At 45.1% G+C, this 25,712-nt stretch overlaps 1 protein-coding gene across 1 annotated transcript in view; it reads right to left on the reverse strand.

Annotated features, from left to right (window-relative positions):
* Positions 1–437: 437 nt before the first annotated feature.
* Positions 438–25,712, reverse strand: part of LOC107114522 (atrial natriuretic peptide receptor 2-like) — a 56,002-nt gene continuing 30,727 nt past the window's right edge. Inside the window, exons 14-23 of the mRNA XM_015416034.1 lie at positions 25,305–25,353; positions 21,387–21,482; positions 18,669–18,788; positions 16,126–16,219; positions 14,616–14,703; positions 12,038–12,177; positions 10,956–11,108; positions 4,973–5,071; positions 2,217–2,308; positions 438–572 (exon numbers count right to left, since the gene is read on the reverse strand). Of these exons, the coding sequence (XP_015271520.1) occupies positions 438–572; positions 2,217–2,308; positions 4,973–5,071; positions 10,956–11,108; positions 12,038–12,177; positions 14,616–14,703; positions 16,126–16,219; positions 18,669–18,788; positions 21,387–21,482; positions 25,305–25,353 (1,066 nt within the window). The remainder of the gene's footprint in view (positions 573–2,216; positions 2,309–4,972; positions 5,072–10,955; positions 11,109–12,037; positions 12,178–14,615; positions 14,704–16,125; positions 16,220–18,668; positions 18,789–21,386; positions 21,483–25,304; positions 25,354–25,712) is intronic.

Here is a 25,712-nt window from a genome sequence, read left to right on the forward strand (position 1 = left end):
GTTTCAGGACAGCAGCATCTGAGTGCTCAGACATACAGACCTGGATATCATCAGCATATTGATAACACCCACCCTCAAATTTCCTAATAATCTCATTCTGATATCAATATATCTAATTCTCAACATGACCTCATCTGTGGATAACGTTTGCAGAAAAATCTTAAAAAAGATATGTACAATGGAGGGTTAACCTCCCCCCATAATAGAATCAGAAGCTGTACATTGTAGAAACGAATGCCCTCTTCAGTGGTCACTGTGTTGTTACTAGGTAATGACAATATTATTGCCAGCCTTCAAGCCTCGGTTTCTCTTAATAAAAGGCAGGGGGAAAGGGCAGGACCATTTCTAGGCCTCTATTGGTCTTTGAGAGAAAACTCATCAGGGCCACGCCCAGCAGCAGCCACTGGCAGGCCCAGATCCTTTTTGGTGGGTTTGTTCTACACAACTCCAGGGATCAGATGTAAAGCATTTTGGTTAGAAGATCGAGATGCTGTGGAAGGACTTAAAGCTTTCTGTTGAATGGCACCAGCCTTCTTCCCTTCCAGCCAATATGTGATCATATCACCTTTCCCCTAAAAAGAGAAACAGAATGCATATCAATAGAGACCACAAAGCTCTACAAAGTAAGGTCTAGTTCAGTGTCATTATTTTAATGCCACTGGAATTAGGTCTGCAAGGTTGCTTTGGAAGATTAATCAACCAAAATGCCAGTTTAACCAGTAGGGACTGCAAGTTAAGGAGAAAAAGGATATCTCAATGATACTTGAGTTCTTATGTGTGACTGTGGCAGAGAATGTAAAAAGAAACATCAGAAGGAATGGAAGCTGTCATTTGTTCCATGTGCTTCCTTTGTTTCAAAAGAAGAACTTTGAATAACAAATGAAATTACAGTGAAGACTGATCAGCTAAAAGGCAAGTGGGTAATCAGCTAAAACTTCCTTAATCTGTTGACAGATCTGGCTGGGGGGAAAATTATTTGGTGCAATTTTTATCCCTCCCTTCCTCCAAGTTGCTCATGGTGGTGCACATGGTTCTTCATGGTTCCCTGTTAACCCCACAACAACCCTGTAAGAGAGAGTGATTGGCAAAGGTTACCCATTAAATTTCATGGCAAGTAGGGATTACCTATTTATTTAGAGAATTTATATTCTGCCACTCTAGAAACCTACTCAAGGCAGCTCACAAAGTAACAACAATATAATCAAACCATAAAAACCAAAAAAACAAAGAAACCCACAGCAAAACAAGATGGGAATTAAAAATACATTCAACAAGTCAGGTCAGAAAGCCATTAAAACCCCACCAAAATGAAGATGGAACCCTTTTTATAGAACACCCTTTCTACACCTGAGTAGAAAGAAATATTTTGGCCCGAAACCTGGCACCTGAAGGACTGTAAAGTAGGCACCAGATGCGCCTCAAGGGAGAGGTATTTCACAGGCACAGACCACTTAGAGGGGATTGGATAAACATATGGAGCAGAGGTCCATATTAGCCACAAGGTATAGAGGGAACACTCTGTCTGGGGCAGTGATGCTCTGTATTCTTGGTGCTTGGGGGGCAACAGTGAGAGGGCTTCTGGAGTTCTTGCCCCACTGGTGGACCTCTTTATGGCACCTGGGTTTGAGCCACTGCGTGACACAGAGTGCTGGACTGGATGGGCCATTGGCCTGATTCAACATGGCTTATTTTTTATTGTCTTAAGATCAGTACTGTCTACTCTGGCTAGCAGCAGCTTTCCAGGGTCTCAAGGAAAAGGTCTCTCTCATGATTTACTGCATGATCCCTTTAACTGGAGATGTTGGAGTCTGAATGGATACAGTAGTGCTGGGTGGAACTTGTATCCATTTACACCTGCCTGGCACCCTACACAGAGTGTAAATGAGGGGCCTTCAGATCTTCGCATTAAACATTTCTCCCCCAACACTTTTGTTTAACCATCCAGCCTGATGAAAAATTATAGAGAGCTCAAAGCTTGCGTGGTGTGTTGTGCAATTTCCATTGGTCTTAATAATGGGTATTACATGGATTTGTTTTCAGGAAAGTCATTAGCCAAGTTCTAGTTGTAGTAGAAATGTTGCTTAAGGAGGAATCCCAAACCACTATATCTCAGATAAATGCTGGCATTTCAGGGGTTAAAATGGAAGCCTTCCAGAGGACTGCAGCTTATTTCTCCCCTTCAGGAAAGCCTGAACACAAAACACTCCCGTATTTACCTTGACTTGCAAATTCCCTCGGCACACCAATACATACTCTCCAATCTGTTCCAGCAGCTGGTATGTAGTTGAACTGCACTGTATTTTGAGAGCTGAAGGGGAAAAGAGACAAAAATTGAGAGATGCTGTACCTCCCACCTCACAAGTCTGTATCCATTAAAAAAGAAACTAATCACAAATAGTGACCACTTGCCTCACAAACAGTGTTACAGTACAGAGTACCCCCTCATGTGTTTACCGCTACAGCCCTGCCCATTGATGTTCTCACAGAGGAGCCCTAAGATTTCTTTAGTGTCTCTTTGGGTCACCTCAGGACATGCATACACAGCTATCAACAAAGGGCCCATACCATTATCCCTCCAGCTATGTCTCAAGTCCTTATAGCTGATGACAAGTTAACCCAATCTTTTTGTAGCAGGTACTCATTTGCATATTAAGCAACACACCCCTAATGTATCCAATCCTCCAAGAGCTTACAGTAGCTCCTGTAAGAAGAACTCTGTAAGCTCTTGGAGGATTGGCTACATTAAGGGGGTGTGGTCTAATATGCAAAGGAGTTCCTGCTACAAAAAGAGCCCTTCCATCCGCCAGTGAAGACTCTTCCATGCAGTTCCACTTAGAGCTGCCTTTTCTACCTGCCCTCAACCCTAGTTTCAATGGCCACAATCCACCAAGAAGTTCTCCTGTGTATCCCTTTGAAATGAATGACAGCTGTGCATGATGCTGATGCTTCTAATGGGACTTGAGCAGGAGTAGACTGTACATTCTCCTCTGAAGCCCTTCCTGCTTCTGTGGGAATAGATATTGGTTTGGGTATGGTAAGGATGGCCAACTGCCTACCCACAGGCCCATTCCTGCCTCCATCTCTGAGCTATCTGTGACCTGCAAGATTCCGCTTCTCACCTGACAGGAGTCCCCGTGAGCAGAAAAATGAGAGGTGACCTGTTTCTACTTGGAGTAGCCCTCACCACACGAGAAGTGGCACCTTGCCTTTTGACCTGCCAGAACTGCTCCCTGACTGGTATTCATTTAGGAAAGAGCACTGACTGAATCAAAAGGAGCAAGAGAGAGTTATGCTGTGTTACCCTTGGTCTTCAAAAAACTACAAATGAACACCATGCGATCAAGTGAAAAGCAGTACCTGTAGGGATAGGAGTTATACTTAAAGGTCGATGGGGTAGTGCCAACGGTGCATTTCTGAGAGTGCAAGGACTTCCACCCATGGAATAGCTTCCCCTTTCCACGACTGCACAGAATGGTCCCTGGTGGAGCCATGAAAGTCACATTCCACGTGTGAAAGTCCCTTCACCTGCAGAAACATGGTGTTGTTGAATCCAACCCATCCCATTAAATTTAATAACTGTAACAGGATTGGGAGTCTGTGGATTTGCTTTGTTCTGGAACAAGGCTTAGAAGCTGCTGTACAAGATGTTTTAGTTTTTGGTTTTACATTGAAGTTGTTTCAAGCCATCCCCCTTTCATTTAGTCTTGATCAGAGTACAAGGGCTGGTTGGCCACTGTAGCCATGGGGGGATTTCCTGGTGGACCAAAGGCCTGCCCCCCTACTTGGCCTGTCCAGCCCAGGATAGAAGGACCATGTGTGGCCTGGGAAAAGCAGCTGTCAGCCCTTGCAAACTGCATCTGGCCCAGGGAAGGAGGCTTTCAGCCAGCACAAGCCATGCCCAGCTTGCAAGAGCCAGGCACAACGTGCAGATGGCCATGCCCAGACCTGGCAGAGCTGTGAGAGGTGCCCAGCCAAGCCGTGTGAAGTGTGGGACTGGCTGGCTCTTTCTCCCTCCCTCCTTTTGTGGGGGCAGGGACTTGTCCAGAAGTAGAGAATAAGGACTATCCTTGATTAAACTGAAAATCGTTGCATTGCTATGAACCAAGGGAGCACTAAGAGCCACATCCAAAGAAAGCAAGAAGTCCTATGCAATACTGAACAGAATCCTATGCTGAACAGAAAGCAGCTTGGATGAATACGCTACCAGGGCTATTTTTGGGCAGGAACGCACAGGAACGGAGTTTCGGCTGACTTCAGAGTTGGCCACGCCTACCAGCCCAAACCTCTACATGTGTAGATACAGAGGGAATGCCTGGAGAGCGACCCCCCCTGGCTACTCCAAGGGCTGGCTTGCCTGGGTTCCCCGAAGCTGCGGGGCGCCGGGACAAGCCAAGGGAATAAACTGCCTTCCCTTCAAGGGGGGGCTTGCCCGGGCTCCCTGCAGCCATGGGGCACCTGGGCAAGCCAAGGGAAGGCATGGGGTGTGGCCTAATATGCTAATGCATTTCTGCTGTTGGGTGTGGCCTATTATGCTAATGAGTTCCTCTTGGGCTTTTTCTACAAAAAAAGCCCTGTACGTTACAAATAGGTTATCCTCAAGGATGCAGTGATGAGGGGATGCTTGTGTTTGGGCCAGCCAAGGGGAACAACGCTGGTGGTCCCAAAAGAGCAAATAGCATGTAGATTTTTACTCAACCCTCCTGGCACGGCCTCTGTTGGAAAAAGAAGGTTGGGCAGCAATTACTTAATTCCCAGCAGAGCCTGAGGCTGCCAGGAAGCCTAACTGGGGAGCAAACTGCTTCTCCCCACAGCCTGAAAAAGATAATCGTCCCTTCTTCTCTAAGGATCTGAAAATATTTCTACAATGTTCCTGAGATGTGATTTTTCCTATAATGAAGAAAGAATTGGCATTGATGTCATGACATTATAGTGAATATCTAAAACGTGGTGATCTGTTCAGCAATGCTGTTACCTTCACTGGTAGACTCCATCCTAGAGGCAGTGTTGACGGTATCCCCAAATAAGCAGTACCGTGGCATTTTTGTTCCAACCACACCAGCCACAACTGGCCCTGGGGACGACAAACAAATCAAAGATTCTTGAGCTCAATGACTATTTATTGCCGTTCATCACAATGTAGAATAAAATGATAGCTGTGGCATGCGGGATACTATCTAGTGAGGGTTCACTGCATTAAACAAAAGAAAGAGGATTTAATTTATTTTTTCCCCAATGGTGGCCCAAAGCAGCGTACATCATTCCCCTCCCCTCCATTTTATCCTCACAACAACCCTGTGAGGTAGGTTAGGCTGAGGGTGCGTGACTGGCCCAAGGTCACCCAGCAAACTTCCATGGCAGAGTGGGGATTTGGACCTGGGTTTCCCAGATCCTAGTCTGACACTTAAATCAATAAGAAAGAATGGAAAGGGCAAGAAAGGTTGCAGTCACATGCAAGGGTGTAGACTTTCCAATTTCCCGGGGGGGGGGCTGGGGCTGGGCCAGAGGCATTGCTTTGCTAGGAGCAAGGGTGGCTCCCGGGGGAGGCTGAGCACCTTCCTGAAAATTTCGGCGGAGGCTGACGCCCCGACGCCCCCACGAAGATTACGCCTATGGTCACATGTGCCTTTAGATCAGACATAGCTGTGAATGCCTGATGGATCTAAAGGGCATGATCAGACGGCAACATCTAGGAAAGATCCTGCACTCTTCGGCAACCTGTGCTGCTCCGCCACAGAAGTGGAGTTAAAAGACACCGAGGAAAGTCTGGTCCTAATGCTTGCCAATGGGCTATGGACAGACTTTCCCCTGTTTGATCACTAGAGCACACTCTCAAGCCATTGGGATGGTCTGATCATTCCATCCCGACTTGGTGCTGGTCCCCGCCCCCCGCTTAGCAGTTTTCACATAATCACATACTCCATGGGGAACCCTCAGTGTGGAGGTGCGATTTCTCGTTTATGCGCATGGGAAATAAACGGCAACCCCTACCACTCGCACACAGTGGCATCTGATCACACAGTGGCAGGCTGAGCACAAAGGAATGTGTGATCTCGCAACTGCGAGTCGAATTCCTTCGGAGGAAATAGGGTGCTTCCCCTCTGCTCCAAATGACAAGTGTGACCACAGACAAAAAGAGTGAGGCCAGAGGGTGGCAACCTTCTGCATACAAGGTGTGCATGTGTAGTGGAGGGGAAGACCTTTCCTTTAAGAGGAACAGTTGTCTGGACCTTCCTATATGAAGAGGGTCACCTCGGCATTGACAAACAGTGGGTTTCCATGTCTGAACCAGTTACATCTTTTTCTTTCCAAAGCAGTAATATTGGTCATTTGAAATACAATTTTTGTACCATGAATAATTTCTATGCTCTAAGGCTGCCCTGTGTTCCATTTACTCGGCCACTTCTGTTAGCAGAGGAATCTGTTCTTATTGTCCTGTTTTTCTGGGCAACATACAGCCTATTAAAATCCTTCTATCCCCCATATCCCTAACCCTGCACCAATAGCTGGGCTAATAGCCTGGGTGAAGGATGGGGTGAAGGAGCTTTTATCATAACCAGCAGCAAAGAGAAACATTTACTGGCTCAGCTCTAGTTCCTGAGGGGCACTATTTTGCTACTTTCCCAAAAAAATCCCCTTAACTAAAGGTTCAAAAGCTGTCAAACCATGGAAGTGTCCCATTTGCAGAGGGAAGTTTTGTATTTTGCAAGTCAATTTTTTAAACCGTCTTTCTGATTTTTGGAGAATGCAGAATGTTAGCATGCTAACACGTTGTCACGACTTCTCTTTTAATTTGTGTGGTTAGATATGGTGTGTCTTTAACTTTCTTGTTATTTATCTCTCTCTCTCTCTCTCTTGGTATGTAACACTGCCACCAGGAATTTAATTCCAACCCTATTAATTAAACTTTCCCAATTATTGTACTCATGCTCTAAGGCAGCTTCATTGAACTATGTGGTCCTGAGGATGAGACTCTAGTATTAAAATAGCATGGGACTCTGGGTTAACAATAAACAAAATAAAACTTTATTTGTATAAGAAGCATATTGGTTTCAAGATGTTTTGTAACTTGACTCTTCAGTAAATAAACAGTGTATGTTAATAACTTCTGACTCCTCGCTCTCAAATCCTCCTTTCTCTTCAGAATGTACTTTATCTGGTCTTTATTTTATTTAGCTCAGTTTAATCTTTCCCTTTTTAACTCCGGTTTCTGTCAGCTTCTGTCTCTCATACCCTGATAACACTTTGACAATATTAGGGTCTGAGTCTCTCCAGTTGCTAATTTGTCCTCTAAAGTATTCTACTTCCTTTTTAGAATCTTAAATACCTTTCAAAGCACTAATACAGGATTCTAATAAGACTACTTCTCAGACTCTGTAGACTGCTGACTGACCACCACTGACAGTTAACTGCTGACTGAACACACTGACTGACTTTCTCCACACACACTTCTTAGCTCCGCCCATACACTCGTAGTCATCAATCAATCAATCACCTCACTCATTCATCTCCCTCTTTCAACCCCCCTTGTTCTTCTGCAACTTACCAAACATTTAAAGAAACACACAAATCAAACTTTAAACCATTACACATGTTAATTTCTGTTGTCAAATACAGATGGTTTCTAAATACAGATGGCTTCCAGTGGAGTACCAAGTCAGATTCAAGGTGTTGGTATTGACCTTTAAGGCCTTGAGTGCAGGGCCGGCCTGAGGTTGTCCTGCGCTTTAGGCGAGCACAGATGCCAACCTCCCGGCGGGGCCTGGAGACCTCTCCTCCGGGGGCAGGCTGGGAGGAGGCTCACCCAGGGAGCAGGAAGTGCGGAGGCGGTGGCCGGCTGGCAGGAGGGCTAGTAGGCGGGCTGTCCTCCTCCCCCCCCAGCTCAGCCCAGCCGCCCCCACCGGCCGCAAGCGACCTCCCCCTCTGCGTGCACACACACCCCTCCCCGGGCTGGTGGCCCCCCTCTCTCTCTCTGCCTTGCTGCCCTGCCATGCTGGCCGCGACGGGGGAAGAGGGTGTTGCGCCCAGGCCGCCTTTGATGCGCCACCGCGGGCCCTCTGGCCGAGGCAGGGACCGCCGCCGTCCTTCCCACCCATCCAGGATTCCTGCCCGACAGGCAGCGGCGGCGTCCCCCTCCTCCCCCCCACCTACCAGCCGGCGTGTGCGGGGAGGGCGGGAGAGTGAGGGAAGGAGCGAGGAAAGGAGGGAGGTGAGGCCGGCCCGGCCGAGGGGAGGAGAAAGGGAGGGAAGGAAGCTGGAGGAGTCAGAGCTGTGCACGCTTGCTCGCCTCCTCTCCCCCCCCTCCCCGCAGCTCCCTCCTTCGGGCTGGTGCCTCCTCCCGGCGAGGGTGCAATGCAGAGCTGCCCATTCCAAGCATGCTCCGACAGACGGACAATGGCAGCGGGCCAGGGAGCTGGCCAAGGGGGGCCCGTCCTCCCCCCCAGCGCAGCCCAGCCGTGCTCCGGCACCCACCGACTGCCAGCCGAGCCAGAGAGCAGGAAGTGGAGACTGGCTGGTTGGCGCGGGCGGGCGGACTGGCCGGCTGTCCTCCCCCCCCCAGCCAGGGAGCAGATAAGGCAGCCGCTCAGCCGCGCCTCTCCCCCCCAGGACCATGAGCAGCGGCGGGCCAGGGGGGAGGTATGCCTTGCCTGCCCCCCGCCCCCAACCACGCACCCTCCCTCCCCTCACCACCACCCAGCCCTGCAGTCCGGCCTGACGGGGCCCCTCACCTCTTCCCCACCTGCAGAGGAGGAGCGCCGGCCAGGAGCACCTCGCCGGGCGGCAACGCCGGGATTTCCTGCTCGGGGGCGCTGATTGGCCGGCGGGCTGGCAGCAGCCCCGGGGATTGGCTCCCTGTCTGCCTGCCTTGCCACGCTCCCCTTGGCCCCCTTCCCTCGCCCTTCTTGCCCTGGCTGGGCTGCAGGTGGCCGCCCCTGCCTCTCCTCCCACACCCCAACGGCTGGCTCGCGCTCTAGGTGAAGGCCTAGAGCCCTGCTTGAGTGGTCTGGCACCAGTGTATCTTCGGGACTGTCTCTTCTGGTATGTCCCTGGGATAGCATTACACTCTGCTGAGAGTAATCTGCTGGTGATCCCTGGCCCCAAAGACATCCGGCTGTCCTCAACCAGAGCCAGGGCCTTCTCCGCCCTGGCTCCTGCCTGGTGGAACTCTCAGCCAACTTCCATCAGGACCCTGCTGGACTTAATGCAATTCTGCAGGGCCTGTAAGGCAGAGATGTTCCACCTGGCTTTTGGTTGAGGACAGCAACGGTTTCTTTCCACCATAGCTGGCACCCTCCTCTTTTCTTTTCTTTTTTCCCCATCTTTCCAGCTTTGTCCTCCTCTTAACCTGCCCATGAGATGGAAGAACAGTCCAGAGCAGGTTTTAGATTAAATTATAGATGCCATATGAAGACTGAAATTTCAGGACTAATTGATTGCTGATTTTATATTGTATTTTGTATGCTCATTTATTGTAAATTGCCCAGAGCCCCGTGTACTCAGGAATGAGGTGATTCATAAATTTAATAAATAATAATAATAAAAATGATTATATACATTTCTCTTTTTAAAAATCCTAGATGTTTAAAAAATGGCACTGACCACAGAGCATAAGGAAGGCAGTGAGGCCTCAAACGAACATTCATCCCACGACTCCCACACAGCCTCAAAAGAGGCCTGCCTTCAGTGTGATGGCTATGACTGCAATATGGATATTTAGCAGATAAAGCAAGTGGTGATAGAAGCAGGGACAGAATTTCTGTAACTGGTGCCTTTCAATCCATCATGAGAAGTGTTTCAACCAGAATGTTTTGTCAGCGATAGGAGTGCTTAAGCAGAGTGTAATGTATTCATTCCCGACTGTGTGCAAAGCTAGGTCTCCATGCGGTCATGCGAAGTGCCCAAGCTTCACTTCCAGAGACAATGGGTAAATGATTATATACATTTCTCTTTTTAAAAATCCTAGATGTTTAAAAAATGGCACTGACCACAGAGCATAAGGAAGGCAGTGAGGCCTCAAACGAACATTCATCCCACGACTCCCACACAGCCTCAAAAGAGGCCTGCCTTCAGTGTGATGGCTATGACTGCAATATGGATATTTAGCAGATAAAGCAAGTGGTGATAGAAGCAGGGACAGAATTTCTGTAACTGGTGCCTTTCAATCCATCATGAGAAGTGTTTCAACCAGAATGTTTTGTCAGCGATAGGAGTGCTTAAGCAGAGTGTAATGTATTCATTCCCGACTGTGTGCAAAGCTAGGTCTCCATGCGGTCATGCGAAGTGCCCAAGCTTCACTTCCAGAGACAATGGGTCAAGCGAATCCTAGTCCGCACCAATCAGAGGGCTAGGCTCCCGGGCGAGAGCCTATGGAACTCTCCACCACTGTAAATAGCCTATACTGGTGTGTGTGTGTGGGGGGGGGGTTGTTGCAAATATAAGCCGGCCTGTGAGCCGGGAACTTTGTCTTGTTCTTCACCTAATAAAGTATGAGAGCTGAATTCACTAGTAAGTCTCAGTACTTTTCACAGAGCATCAAATGTACACAAAACACTTATGTGTGAGTGGGAGACTTCCATTTCAGTCACTGCAAGAGTGTATGGACTAGCAGCATCAGAATGTGAGACAGAGTTGCCAAAAGAAGAACACGAATGCCAACCCTCCTTATAACAGGAAGTTCTTTAATTAGGTACTTCCTGTTGCACTTCCTGTCCCCCCCCCCATCCAGGATAATGTCTGGACACATCCTATGAGTTCAGGAAGCCATCCCACTCTGATTCCTAATGAACTCACCTCTAATGATCGAAAATCTAGGTAAATATATATTGCAAATATATCTAAGAATATTGGCCTAGGCTGATATTCCTGATCAGCATTTCACCTTTCCAAAGTCAACATTTCATTACAGACATTGGCCATCTACCATTATGGCATCTCAGCAGTTCTGCTGACCCTCGTACCTGAGTGTATTCCTGCTCGGATTTTTAGTTGCATATTGGGCTTGTGTGGAATTCTGAACGTCTTGCACACTGAGACAAGGTCGAGAGCCATACTTGCAATTTCACTAGCATGACGGATTCCATTCTCCTTGGGCACTCCCGACACAACCATATCTAAAAAAATGAAGGGAATAAATCAGTTTGATTATTGCAACTACTACTCATACACCAGCTTTATTACTAACCCGAAAGCCAACTGCAATAATTAAGTTGTAGATGATTGCACTGGAGCAGCTATCTGCACTGGAGCAGCTATCTGTGGAGTAACAAGTTTTAATGGAACAAAGCAGCCATGTGGACTGTCCACTTTATTCCATATTTTTTCTTTCGGCCTCCTCCCAGTCCTGCCTATGAGGCAGCAACACAATCTGGAACTGGCTTAAGATTCGACTCATGGACGCCAACTGGGAATTGTTTTTAAGATCGTACTGAATGTTCATGTTGTGTTTTGATTACTACTGTACATCGTCCAGAGCCCTGTGAACTCAGGGATTGGGCGATTCATAAATTTAATTTATAAATAAATAAAATAAAACCCTGGCCGGGTGGGGGGGGGATAGGCATCTATGTTGTCTTTAGAGGGGCTAACAACAGCTTGAGCTCCCTCCATCAGAAGAAATTTCTACTGAATCCAACCCATTTACCTATTACATGAGCAAGCCTTGTAAATGAGGCCACTTCTATCAAACCCCAATATACAGATGTGCACTAGGCTAAGACATTGTGGCTTGTCTTATGTCACCAAGTTAAATCTGTGACTGAACTGAGAATTTCCTGGCTCACATACTGAATAAACAGCCTACCCTTGATAAGTCACTGGACAAAGGTTACATTTAGCCAGGTAAGTTATCCCCCCCCCCTTCTATGGTGTTTTAGTGTCCCCCCCCCTTCTATGGTGTTTAGTGGTGTTTTTAGTGTTATCAAGCAGAGTTTTTAAGTCCATTTACTGGTTTGGATGCACTTTTTTTTAGTCTTTCATCTCTCATTCTGAGTTTTACAAACAAGATCTTGGTTCAGAGGAAGTGCTGTTCTTAAGCACTCACAAGCATCTCCTATAGTTTCCACCTTGTAGACATCGTAGTTGTCTATGATTTCATCAAAGGCAGTGTAGAGTTTGTTTAGGAAGTCGACCACTTGGTAAGGTGTACTACTGCTAGAAAGCTGAGTGAAACCAACAATATCACTGGCAAGGAAGAAAGAACAAACTTCATTAAGAAATGGTTAAGAAATTATGTATTTTTTGAACACATTTTAAAATAGCAGCAAACATTAATGACGCATTTCAAAGACTATGTGTTGAACAATCCCCCCTTCCCATCCATCCAAAACCCAAACCCTCAAATAATTCCCTATAGGGATTATTTTAACTCTTTTGAACCATCCAAATGGCAGGTTACAACATTATAAGGATGTGACCTTGAACACATAGCACCCAGTATAGCTTCAGCTTGAGTATTAATGCCAGGGCATCTGCACAGCAGAGAATGTGCTGCAGAGGGTGAAATTTGGTTTGCAGCATAATATACAGTACATTACATAGAACCCTGGGAATATCAGCTTTAATTTAATTAAATAGTTCACAGTTATATGGGTATGGGGCGATGCAGTTACTGCTTGTAAATGTAGTTGTAAACTTTAATCAGCTTAATTGGTATTTTTCTCCTTGTGCAATTATCTGCAGAGCTAGAGATACAACACTCCAAACCTGTTGAAAGAAAAGGGCTTAAGGTTGAGTAACTCAGCATAGGATCACACTGTTGGTCCACAAAAGCCTTATTTGATTAATTGGCAATAGCCAATTTTAAGTAATAGGCTGAAACTAATGGTACAGGGCTTTTTAAAAATAAAGGCTATTTTAGTTCCAGTGTGTCCCTGCAACAGGGAATAGAATTGTGTTTTCTTTTCAGTATGTGATAGTTTTTGTTTAATAAATTGTGAGTTCTCCGACACTCCCCTCAATGTCCCTCCAAGCTTTTTCCCGCCCAACCAGTTTTGCCCTTGCTCCAGCACCCGCCCTGTGGCAAATTGGCAAGAGCTCCAATAGCCACACAGAGCTCCCCTACTGAGAAAGGCTTTCCCACTCATTTCAGTAGCAGAGGTAGATCCATAAGCAGTGGGAGGTGAATAAAAGGATGCCCCATTCCTTGAAGAGAGGAGGAAACCACTTATGGACTTAGTTGGACAGATTCTCAGTTGGAGTGTCCAGGGATCTTAATGATTTTTTAAAAAAATCTTTGATGCACATTTGTTGACAGGACAAAAAGAGTTGTCTGGTGCCAAGAAGAGCACTGAATCAATTAAACTTCATTTACAAGGGGAGTTCATAACCTCTTATCTATATGCTAGAGTTACATCTGTTGGGCATATAAATCTCTCGATGTTGTCCATCCCGGCCTCATAACCATCTGTAGGCAAGCAGATGCAAGCATACATCAGTAGACATTAATCTGCAGAATTTTAATGAGCTTGCTTGCTGGATCTGGAAATGTGCAATTCATACTAATTCTAAATGATGGTCCCTCCCAAACAGAAAAAAGATCAATTTTTAAAATGTAAAGCTGTTAACAGAAAATTATTTCTCTAGAGTAATGAGAGCTGCTCCTCCCTTATTGCTAATGTGCTGTGAGCTCCCATCCAGCTTCAGTCGCTTTATAACTGTACAAAGGCAGGAACTGAAAAAAAGAAAAGAGTTTGCTTCCTTTTGGCAGTTCCTAATTGCAGCCAGGTCAAAGGAATGTTGAAATTGACTAGCTCTCATCAGGTCTAGTTAATTTTGCTCCCAAGGGGGCTTGTAAATTCCCCCTCCCCAGCACATAGAGGGCAAATGTGGATATATTCTTTCATGTACTCAATAAATAAACAATAAACAAACATTTCCCTAAGTGTACCAGATACTGTAGACACAGGAAAATTGCATTATTCATCACATGCACTCATGAGAGTCACTCCAAAATGTACACTTGTCTATAGCAACCCTGTTGCATGTCAGATTTCTAGAGGCTTGTTTCAACTTTTCCAGGAGAAGCTGGGTGATAACAATGTATCTGCAAAGCCAGGTTTGGAAGGACACAAACATGAATATGTATACCAGGGGTCCCCAACCTAGTGCCCGTTTGCACTATGGCACCCGCCAAGAGTTTTTACAAAGTGGGCAGGGCCAGAAAGAGCTTTTGCCATCAGGGCTTCTGATTGGCCACTGGAGATCTGATTGGCTGTGCAGATTGCCACCACAGCACAAGGCTCTTCACTGCGTAACTGTGTGTGTGCATATGCAAGGTAATATCTGTAAAAGAGATAGTTGTAAAAAAATATGTTCCTTTTAAAAGACATCCTGCAAAACAGAGCTTCTGCCCATAACGTTAAAGAGTTACAATTACAGTTATTAACTGAAATTATCACCCCCTGACATTTTGTGTGATTCCACCTCCTGAGGCAGCCGTTCCGCGCCCACCCATGCAGTGTCAGAATTCTAAAGGTACCATCCTGCTCAAACAGGCTGGGGACCCCTGATGTATTCCATAGGCATGGGCACTGCAGCTCCACAGAAACATGTCCACATCTGGGGGGAAAAAAACACGCTCTGATCTGTACACAGCCTATTGCTGGTTTATTCCCACTTACCTAAAAAAGATGGTAGCATTTATGTAACTCTGAGCTTGTGATTGCTTCCCTTGCCTTAAGTCGTCTGCTACCTGTTTTGGCAACATGCCTGTTTTGTGTAATAAACACAAATCATCATCATCATCATCATCATCATCATCATCATCAAAAGACCAGTAAAGTTCAAGTTGTACATGTACACAGGGCCCGACTAGACATGACAGTGTCTTCATGGCCACCATGAGGATGCTGTTGCCATTTTGAAATTTGTCAAGGACCTGCAGCATGGCAGACTGAGGCATTCTTGTCCCCCTCCCTCCATTGAACTGCCCCCCCACAGCTGTTTTGGCACTTGAAACGGTGCAGGGAGAGCAAGAGCAACATGCTGCTGGCCCCATCCGCAGCATCTTAAAATGACTTTTAAATGGCAGCCACGAGGATGTTGTCACGTCCAGTTTTGCCCATAGTGCGCACATGAAGCTGTTTTATAAAGCTTCCTTCTACCTATAGCTGCCTTCTACTGACTCAGACCACTGATCTATCAAAGTCACTGTTGACTACCCTGACGGGCAGCAGCTCTCTTTCATATCGCCTACTGCCTGATTTGTTTAGCTGGAGACGACATGGATTGAACCTGGGGATTTCTGCATGCATAGCAGATGTTCTATCCCATGCCAGCAAAATAAATACATGCAACCAAAACCTGTAGTTAACTACAACAAGAATATTTTTTTTTGTTATCAAAGCAGCCAATGTAAATTTATATTAGGGTCCATGACTTTGCGCCCTGTGTTTATTGTTATTTTATTGATCTGGAATCTTTCATGTAATGCAAACACCGGCTCAGGTTCCCAGCAGACGTATAATTCTGCCCTGAAGGTAGTTTCAGGTCAAAAACTAGCCAGGAACTAGACTGAAATGCACCTAGATAATCTGCTTCATGCAAGAACATCTGGAACTGAGCTGCTGCCACATGCTTGAGCCCCAAAAGTGAGATTAGTGACCAACTGACAGCTGAGGTAATCATCAGGATCCAAGAAGAAAATCTTTAGAAGTGGTCTCACATCTGCCTTCTTCAAGGCAATTGGAATCATTTCCTCTCTCCACAAGGAATTCACTAGCTCCTGAGTCCAACCTGCTACTCCCTCCCAGCTAGGTTTTATTAACATACTAATGGTAGGCCTCCCGGTATCTTGAAATGATTCAAACTGAAAGCATTTGGACAGAAAATGACAAGAATACGCCAAAAAACCATGCTGTACATAGTTTGCTTACATGTGGTCAAAAGCAACAAATGTAGTCGCAGCTGATATTTAATTGGGCCTCCTTTCAAGCATCATGCCACAATAGTAATTGTGGGGAAAATATGCTGATCTTCAAAAAATGACAAAATCAATACAGAAGCCCCTCCGTATGATAAAGTTTTAAGACCCACAAATGTATGCTAAAATCTCTCTTTATCCAAACCTCATATTAGTAGCTTCCACTCGTAACACGGTACCCAGCATTCCCACTGATATTGATCACTTACTGTATAACAAACGGTCCGTCTTCTGCTTTTCATGCACTAAGTCCTGTGTCCTTTCTGATACTAACACTTCCAAATGTTTGCTGTATTTCTCCATCTAGGGAGTCAAACAAATATGTCTCTGAGGACTCCTCTGAGGATGTTCCAGGAGAGATAATCAGCTGTGAAGCCTCAGCCCCTCAGTCTCACATTGCTGTCAAAATTCTGAAGAAAAGCTTGTACATTTGTTTTTTTGCACAGCTGTGACTTTACAGAAGTAATTCTACTCATCACAAAACCACACCATTTCAAGCCCTTGCATCATGATAAACAGATGAGCCATGGTGCCCAGCAAGTTTCATGGCACAGTGGGGACTTGAACTGGGGTCTTCCAGGTCCTAATCTACAGTTACTCACAACCCGAATCCTTTGGGATTTAGTTGGGTAGCAGATGCCATCAAGCACTTTAGAAATGTTTTAGAATTGTGCTGATTGTTTAGGTAGTGATTTTATAGATTTTTATGATGGACTGTATTGTTGTATGTTTTAACCATGTTGTAACCCAGTCTGAGCCTGCTGTGCAGGAGAGGATGGGCTAAGGATGGATAGATAGATAGATAGATAGATAGATAGATAGATAGATAGATAGATAGATAGATAGATAGATAGATAGACAGACAGACAGACAGACAGACAGACAGACAGACAGACAGACAGACAGACAGACAGACAGACAGACAGACAGACAGACAGACAGACAGACAGACAGACAGACAGACAGACAGACAGACAGACAGACAGACAGACAGACAGACAGACAGACAGACAGACAGACAGACAGACAGACAGACAGACAGACAGACAGACAGACAGACAGACAGACAGACAGACAGACAGACAGACAGACAGACAGACAGACAGACAGACAGACAGACAGACAGACAGACAGACAGACAGACAGACAGACAGACAGACAGACAGACAGACAGACAGACAGACAGACAGACAGACAGACAGAATCTAACACTCTAGTCACTACAAGAACAAAAAGAAGGGAAGAAAAACTTGACCCAAAAAGATGAATTAAGGAATCCCAGTTAAAGGGTCCAATATTTAAATACATGAATATAGAATATAGATGTATACATCAATTATACAAAAATACAAGTATTAATTACAATTTAAAAAAAAACCCTATACATTGCTGCACCGCATTGGTTCCATACTGCACTCTGGATTGATTTCCTTGGACCAAGATTAGGAAAGCAGACAATCGAACTACCATTCAAGATACGTGTACCTGACTTGGGCAGAAGGTGATTTTAAATGAGGCCTCCTAAGCGTATCTTGATATTGATTAAAACACAATCCCAGCTTGGTCCCATATTGATTAATTATTGCAATGTTTCTGCAGTGTCTGGAGCCGTTGTGTAATTGTTATGCTTGACCACTGAAGAAGGCCTAAGGGCCAAAACACATTTGGTCAGGGTTGCATAAGAACTTTGTTTGAGAGTACTCTTATGATTTTAATCTAAATGGAGGCTATATTAGGGCCTGTAATTGTTTTTTACATATCTTGTAATAAATATCTGCATTTTTATATAATTGATGTATACTTATATTCTATATTCATTTCTTTAACTATTGGGCTCTTTAATTTGGACTCTAATCACTACACCACCTTGGAACTCAACACAAGGCACTGCAATACAATAGAAATTTCAGGAAGGGGAGAAATCTCCCTCCAGTTTCCCCCTTCTCTATGATTTCAGGGATCTGGATGAGCTAATTCCCCCTCCGTTTCTTTTAACTTACCCTCAACATTCTGTCCCTCTTGACACATGTTTAGTTCTTATCAAGATAATTGTTTCCCCTTTTGTTTAATTTATGAAGTCATATTTTTCTGAACATACAGGCAGCTGCCTCATACTGAGTTGGACTTGGTTTATCAAGGTCAATATTGTCTACGTTGACAGGCAGTAGCTCTCCAGAGTTTCAAATGGAGGTCTTTCACCTCACCTACTACCTGAGATCCTTTCAGCTGGAGATGCTGGGGACTAAACCTGGAACCTTCTACATGCAAAGCAGATGTCCTACCACTGAGCAATGTTCTCTCTAAGCTGTGGAGTCCTGTGAGCAAAAATTCTACTTTTTGAGTTACTGGCATTAAAGCTGTGAGTGAGCGATTTGGCGACTGCATAAATTAGTTTGCTCTGGAGCCGTCCTTCCTAGGCGAAGACAAAGATGCATGAGCCGGAGGCTAAAAGACTGTGAGCTAGCTCACACTAACTCAGCTTAGAGGGAACTGCCACTGAGCCATGGCCACTCTTTGTGTATACCTGTGGAGTCCCTGGAATAGACAGAGGCCCCCTAGCTTGCTGGTTTTGCTGTTGTCATGACTGCCATGAGGGTCAGCCACTTCATTATTCCCATTAAAACATGACCTATACCCACTTTCTTTACAGCCCTCTTGTCTTCATTTCACAGCAGAATATTTTTTGCATGTTTCAAGTATCCCCAAAAGCCATTCTGTTTAGTTACACCAGAAACCATCCCATGATTCTTACCAATGTCATCATCATGTCGACGGGGCTCACTTTGTTTGGATTCATCTTATACAGCAACTTCTTAACTTGCTCAAAAGTCAGCCTTTGTGCTGGGTTGCTTTTTTTACACCTCCTGATCAGCTGGAAGAAGGAAAACAACACAGGATGGTAAGTCACTTTTCCAGCTCAATGTAATGAGGGATTGCCTCATGCTAACTCTTGCCACCAGCTGCCAAAGGAGACCCAACGCTTCATCAAATGTGTGGTTTTCACCTGAATCCATCCACTTCTCCAATACAGCTTAAAAACAGTTCAAGACAGGATTTGATTGTGCTTTCTGGGTTATGATTCTACTGTGCCAACTGTCCCTCACCTTTGCTCCCTCCTACTTTTCCTGGATTGAGTTTCAAGTTTATTCAGTATGTAACCAGCTCAAATCAGTTGCAGCAATGTTTTAACTGCATCAGACAGACCTGTTTTAGTAACCAGCTGCTAGCAGAATTTATTTATCTGTTCATACAAACCTGCTTGTGTCAAGTTAGCAAAGTGTGGTTGAGCCACTTTTGAGGGAAACGGCTTTTTTCTGTTTTCTACCCCTTCATTGTGCTTTTGAGTTGCTGTGGTGTGCTGTTTAAAATGTCCATAGAGCTTCCTACAATGCCACTTTTTTCCTGCCCTTTTTGCCGCATGATCTTCCTCAAACTTTTTCTAAGTTGAGCGCTATAGCACTAAACCAATATAGAACTTCAGTGCTGTAATGACACCATTGAGATGTTGACACCATTGACTCCAATGGTTTGCATCAATGGAGTCAAGGCATCTCAAGGGCACCACTATATTGGTGCTAAATCGGTTTAGTGCTATAGCACTCAACTGAGAATGTTAAAAAGTCTGAGGAAGATTGCATGGTGAAAAAGGGTGGAGGGAAGCAGCACTGTTTGAAATGACCATAGCACTTCAGAGAGAGCTCATTAACAGAAGGAAATTCACTGAATGAAACCTGTATCACTTTACTCAAAATCAGGCCAACAACAAATAACATCCGGTTTAGAACAGTAATGTGAAAAAGGCCAGAGACTGGCCCCTTCTGTCATAAGTCTGTTCTTTGCCAGGTTGCTAAACCAGTAAGGATTAACCCTAAATTATTTGGGCCAAAAAAACAAACAAACATAATCTCTTCCAGACATATATTTTGACTGCTGACAGTTACTTTTCAAATGCAAAAGCTAAAGAGTCACAGCTATTAAATATGTTCATAGAACTGACAGTTTATAACTATAGGAAGTCATAAACCTCCAGTGAGTGCATATTAAAAACATCATTTACTGTGGTTCCATTTGTGCAAGACAAGCTGAAATTTCAGTTTGTCAGAATTTGATTATTTTTTTTTAGGTTATTAAAGCTATACACTATTTTGTGGTGTCCTGGATATTAATTGCTCCCTGTCTTTAAAGCCAGCCCACAGAGGGACCACAATTAACAGTCTTGCCAACTGTTTTACTAGCTTCTGCTCCTGTTCCTTTGAGAACAGCTTGTTTGTCAGAGATTAGCAAATGACGATACTCGTCTCTGTGGTGAAATGACTTCTCACTCCACAGGTAGTCTCTGAAATCTTTCAGAAATGTCCTTGTGCTCAGTAGTTAGTTTTAACCAATATTCAAAGTTGGATTACTAAAAAGAAGTTGCACAACCAGGATCACAAGAGATGATATTCAGATTTTCTGTCCTTCCTTGGACAAGACAAGGTCTACCAGAATCTCATGGACAATTGCTAACTTTACAGTAAAAAAAGGCTAGTGGTTGGACGAAAAGATGACAGTGGAAGCAATAACCTTCTAAAGGAGAGGAATTTAAGTCTGGCTTCTGCAGCTTGAAATGAAGAAGACAAAATGTTTATATCAGCAATCCTATGAGCATGAATGAAGGAGAAAAAGAATCTATAACAAGGAACCTTCCCTTTTTTAATTTAAAGATGAGGGACATAATGGTGTGCACATGTCATTCTTTGGTTGCTGTAAGTAAGAACCTTCTCAATTTTTCTCTCTTATACACTAAATACAAACATATGTTTGGTACCAACCTGATTTTTTCTTCTTATTTTTCCTCTCCCAGTAAATTCCCATCAGGTCCTGTGCTTCCAGATTAAAAGAGGAAAGAATACACACACACCCCAAATCCATATTACGCATTTATTTAAAAGATTTATATCCTGACAACTTTAAGGTTTTAAGGGGCAGCTTCTGGAATCTTGGCTATAATGCCAGGAATTGGATTTCTGCAGAGCATCAAGGGACAGAAAAACCAAAGGAAACATCAAAAAAGGTCACTGGGAAGATTTAGAAGAATCAACCAATGGTTATCCTCTGACCTCTACTGGTAAAAATGAAGAGAAGCAGACTGACCTTTAATTTTTCTATTAGTGAGAGAGAGGACAGGAGAAGGGAAGTTTTACTCACTAAGTACTAGTAGACTGGGGCCTTACCGTAACTGGAACTTTTCTTGTGGGTCCAGTGAATGCTCAATAGATCTCATTGTACCACAATCTGAACATTATATAACATTTCACTTGTTGATTTCTGAAAAGGAATAATCTATTATAGGCACAAGAGCAGGCCAAATTGTATTTATTTTTTTGGGTCAGTTTGCAACTCTAACATGCATGTGTTTCAAATCTTTTACTTCAGGAAAATTATGCACTCATAAAGAAGGGGATTGAAAATACGTAAGCATTTGATTTACCTCTACATATTCTGTAGAGCATGGACAGGCATTCTCAGATTTTTCTGATATTAATTCTGCCAAAGTGGGACACTGGGAATATTCTGCCTCATCCTTCTGGAACACAAAGATTTTTTTTTTAATGGTGCTTAGTCATAATGGCATAAAAAATAGAAACAAATATGCATCCTCTCAGTACATCACCTTTCAAATCAGATGCCACATGCTTGGGAAGAATATATTTAAGAATTCACCCTTTTCCTCATCAATAGCTTTGTTTTAAATTTACAACAGGGGACATTCATATTTCCAATTTTTTCACTGGAGACAGCAGAAATCAGTATTATCTTGTCCAATAAAGCAATAACTGGCACATCTCCAGAAATCATATCAGCCTCTGAACTCACTCAGCCTGCGTTTCATCCATTTTTATGATCCTGGGGACCTCCCAAATTCACACAAACAGATCAATCCAAAAAGAACCAATGACTCTTCAGGGGTCTGTTTTTTGTGTCAAGGTTAAGTGTATATATCTGTTGAGTAAAACTCTTACTTCATTAGAGTAACATAATCATTTGTGAACAATCCAGGCAGTCTCTAGCTCTCTGGACTTCTCAAGACCACAAATACAAGATAATAATCCAATTCCTTGAGTATATAAACTGTCACCCAGCCCAGCCATCTACTCTGTTTTTAAAACCACCCAAGGATAGACTCATGACACTACAGCCCCTGAGTTAGTGACTGCTATAACAAAAACTTTACTATGCACATTTCAGCTGTCAGATGTCAATATCTTCTGTACTCAGACTTTGCTGTCACACCCTCTCAGCCTAGCCTGCTCCACAGGAATGTTGTGAGGGTAAAAGGAGGACAGGAAGAAGAAGAGAAGAGGCAGGACTTTTTTTGTAGAAAAAGCCCAGCAGGAACTCATTAGCATAATAGGTCACACCCAACAGTAGAAACTCATTAGCCTACTAGGCCACACCCCCATGCCTTCCCTTGGCTTGCCCGGACAAGCCAGCCCTTGGACAGGCTGGGGAAGGCACGGAGAGGCATTTAAATGCCTCCCTGATCCTTCCAGGGCCCCCCCTGGCCCGCCCGCCTTGGAGTCACGGGGTGTGTGTGTCACTCTCCAGGCCTTCCCTCTGTAGGCACGCACACAGAGGTTTGGGCTGTAGTGGGCGTGGCCAGTTCTGAAACCAGCCGGAACTCCGTTCCTGTGCATTCCTGCCTAAAAATAGCCCTGAGAAGAGGATTGGATTTATACCCCACCCTTCACTATCCAAAGGTGTCTCAGAGCGGCTTACAAACTCCTTTCCCTTCCCCTCCCCACAACAGACACCCTGTGAGGTAGGTGGTGCTGAGAGAGCTCTGACAGAAACTGCTCTTTTTCAAGAACAGCTCTTATCAGAGCTATGGCTTGCCCAAGGTCATCCAGCCAGGTGCAAGTGGAGGAATGGGTCTTTTTGCCAGCAGAGCTGCGGCTGGTGACAGCTCTTCTCCCTCCCTGCTAAAAGATTTAAAGGGCCCTCCAGCTGGTCGGCAGGCCACATGCTCCCCCGATAAGCTGAAGCCCTTTAAATCTTATAGCAGGGAGGGAGAGGGGTGGCCACAGCTTGGGGACAGGGCTTGGGGGCATCCCTGCACACCCACGGAATGTCCCCGCCCAAATCCCCCTACCCTACCCAGCAAGCATGCTGGACGAGATCAGGCGTGAGTTCCACTGAGTCCTGCTCCATAACAGCCTCAGAGGATACAGCCCCAGCCAGGGCCATAGCCAGGATTTTTCATTTTGTGGGGCATTTTTTCTTCTTCTGGGGTGCCCATTATTCTTATACTTTAAAATAATAACTGAAAATTTTGGGAGTGGAGCCTGAGGAGCACGGGGTTTGGGGAACGGAGGGATTTAATGCCATAGAGTCCACCTGGAGATCAGGTGTAATGCCAGGAGATCTCCAGCCACCACCTGGAGACTGGCAATCCCAGGAGAGAGAGATTGGCTTCCTCCAACATCACTAAACCACCACCCCCGCCACGGAAAGTTATGGGGGAGAGAGAGATTGGCTTTCCCACCACCACTACCATGCCTTCTCTCTCTTTCCTTCCCCAGCCTGCCCCCCCCCCAGCAGCAGGGAGGCTGGGGAGGGAATGGAAACCTGCCCTGATGCTTCTGGTCAGTTTCACTCTGGGAGGAACCTATCAGTGGGGAGTGAAACTGACCAGAAGCTGCAGGGTGGCTTCCCTTTCTTTCCCCAGCCTCACCGCCACTGCAGGGCTAGGTCCACTGGGAGTGGGGGTGTCTGGAATCATCAAGTGGTGGGGCAGGGCTTGTGGCTGGTGGGGCTTTGCCCCCACATGCCCCACCATGGTTACCTCAAGAGTAGGGAAGTTTATTAACTTCCTCAAAGAATATTTAATCCAAGCCTCCAGCCATGAGGGAAAGCATCCCAAAAGCCTATATCACCTCATACAGAAGTACCTTCCCGTACAGAGAGGCCTTTAGCAGATGGTCCAGGTTGCCTGTTACCACATGGCCTTCATAGGCCTTTGAGGCTTCAGCGTCCAAACCACCTCAGCTCTGCCTGTCTCAGGCAGTCTGTCTGGGAGCTCCAGACAACCACCCAGCTCTTTCTTGGCCACCCACCATCAAGACTCTTTTATCCTTCCAGTCACCCAACATCAGCTTGTTTCCTGCCTACCAATGTCACATCTGGTTTTCAGCCACCCCCTCCCAGCTGGGTGTGTTAGGACTAGAGCAGGCCAAGGCATGTTCACAAAAAAATTCAAGGTCATATTGATGTGCACAAGCTGGCCTCCTAGAGCATCTCTAGAGTACCCCATGCTGCATGGGAAAACTCACTGTGGTATGGCCAGCAGTTGATGAAGCCATCTGCCAGACACAACTGGAAGAAGCACTAGAGCCACTAGAATAGCTGGAGGATGTCTCTGGACTGCTCCAGGGAGTTTGAACTGTAACTGTACCAGATGTAATCGGGGACATTTTCAGAATAGTCAAGAATCTGCCACAATATATCCAAGTATTTAAAGCTCTTCATGGTCTGGTACCAATATATCTTTGGGACCGCTTCTCCTGGCATACCCCCCCCCCAAGTGCACTATGTTCTTCAAATAACAACACACTGATGGTCCCAGGGCCAAGTTTGGTGGAATGCACTTCTAAGTGAGATCCGGGCCCTGTGGGACTTAGTTCAGTTCTGCAGGGCCTGTAAAATGGAGATGTAGTGGTGAGTGGTGAGTGGAGTGTAGTGGTGAGTCCAGGGGAGTTTCTAACGATATAGTTCTTTCTGCCTTTTCTCCTCCCTTTCTTCTTCCCATTCTTCCCCTGGGACAGTGATAATGTTGTTATACACCATCTGATTAATTGTACACACCAATTTGTATTTTAAATTGTATTTTAAATTGTTTATTATATGTTGTAATCTGCTCTGAGCCCCACAATAGTGAGGGAGAGCAGAATAGAAATTGAATAAATAAATAAATATCTTTATAGAGCTGATGAAACTTATCCTTAAGCGGCCTCTTATTGCTGTCATCCGTGCCCCCAGCAACTTTAAAGGGTATAACCATCTTCATAATTCCACTGGAGATCAATTCACATTATTGGTCGAGATTCAGCCTTGAAGGGTGAGGGCCTTCCATTATAAACTCTCGTTATCTGAACACTCCTCACATTAAGGGAGGATTCAGATCTCTGCCTAGGCCACTTTCTTGGCCAGCATGCAGTAGAAACCCTTCAAACTTCCACTGCTAAGTGGTGCCTTCTCTTAAGACTGAAACAGCTCACACACACCACAGGCTAAGATCAGTTACCAGGAGCTTAATGACTGTGTGAATCAGGCTGATGCCCCAGCAGAACATGCCCTTCAATAGGAGAAAGATCAAAATTAGTTCAGGATCAGTTCCCACAACTCTTACCCTTGTTGGGTCAGTTCTTGTTGCAATTTCTAGTAAAATGATGGCATAGCTGCAAAGATTAGAGACAAGTAATTGTTGAAGAAATACATATCAAATATATCTATTAAGGAAAAGGGTAGAGCTGCCTGGCCACTGGTCCATGCGGGGGTTCCCCTCCTTTGTGGCCCCCTTTCTGTCACTGGCCAGCTGGCTCGTGGGGGAAAACCCTGCCCACAAATGCCCCTGAATGCACCATAATGCCCCTCACCAGCAGCCAGGCAGGACCTGGCAACCCTAGAAAAGCAATAACAAATTTGCTTCCAGTAGGACTTAGTCACAATAAACTAGACTGGAGCTGGTCTCTTTAACCTCATGATGGTTTTGTTGAATGAACATCAGTGATTTATAACAGTGAATCGTGATTTTATC

This window comes from Gekko japonicus, unplaced genomic scaffold (assembly GCF_001447785.1).
Source record: "Gekko japonicus isolate JY-2015 unplaced genomic scaffold, Gekko_japonicus_V1.1 scaffold226, whole genome shotgun sequence".
Taxonomy (NCBI): Eukaryota; Metazoa; Chordata; class Lepidosauria; order Squamata; family Gekkonidae; genus Gekko; species Gekko japonicus.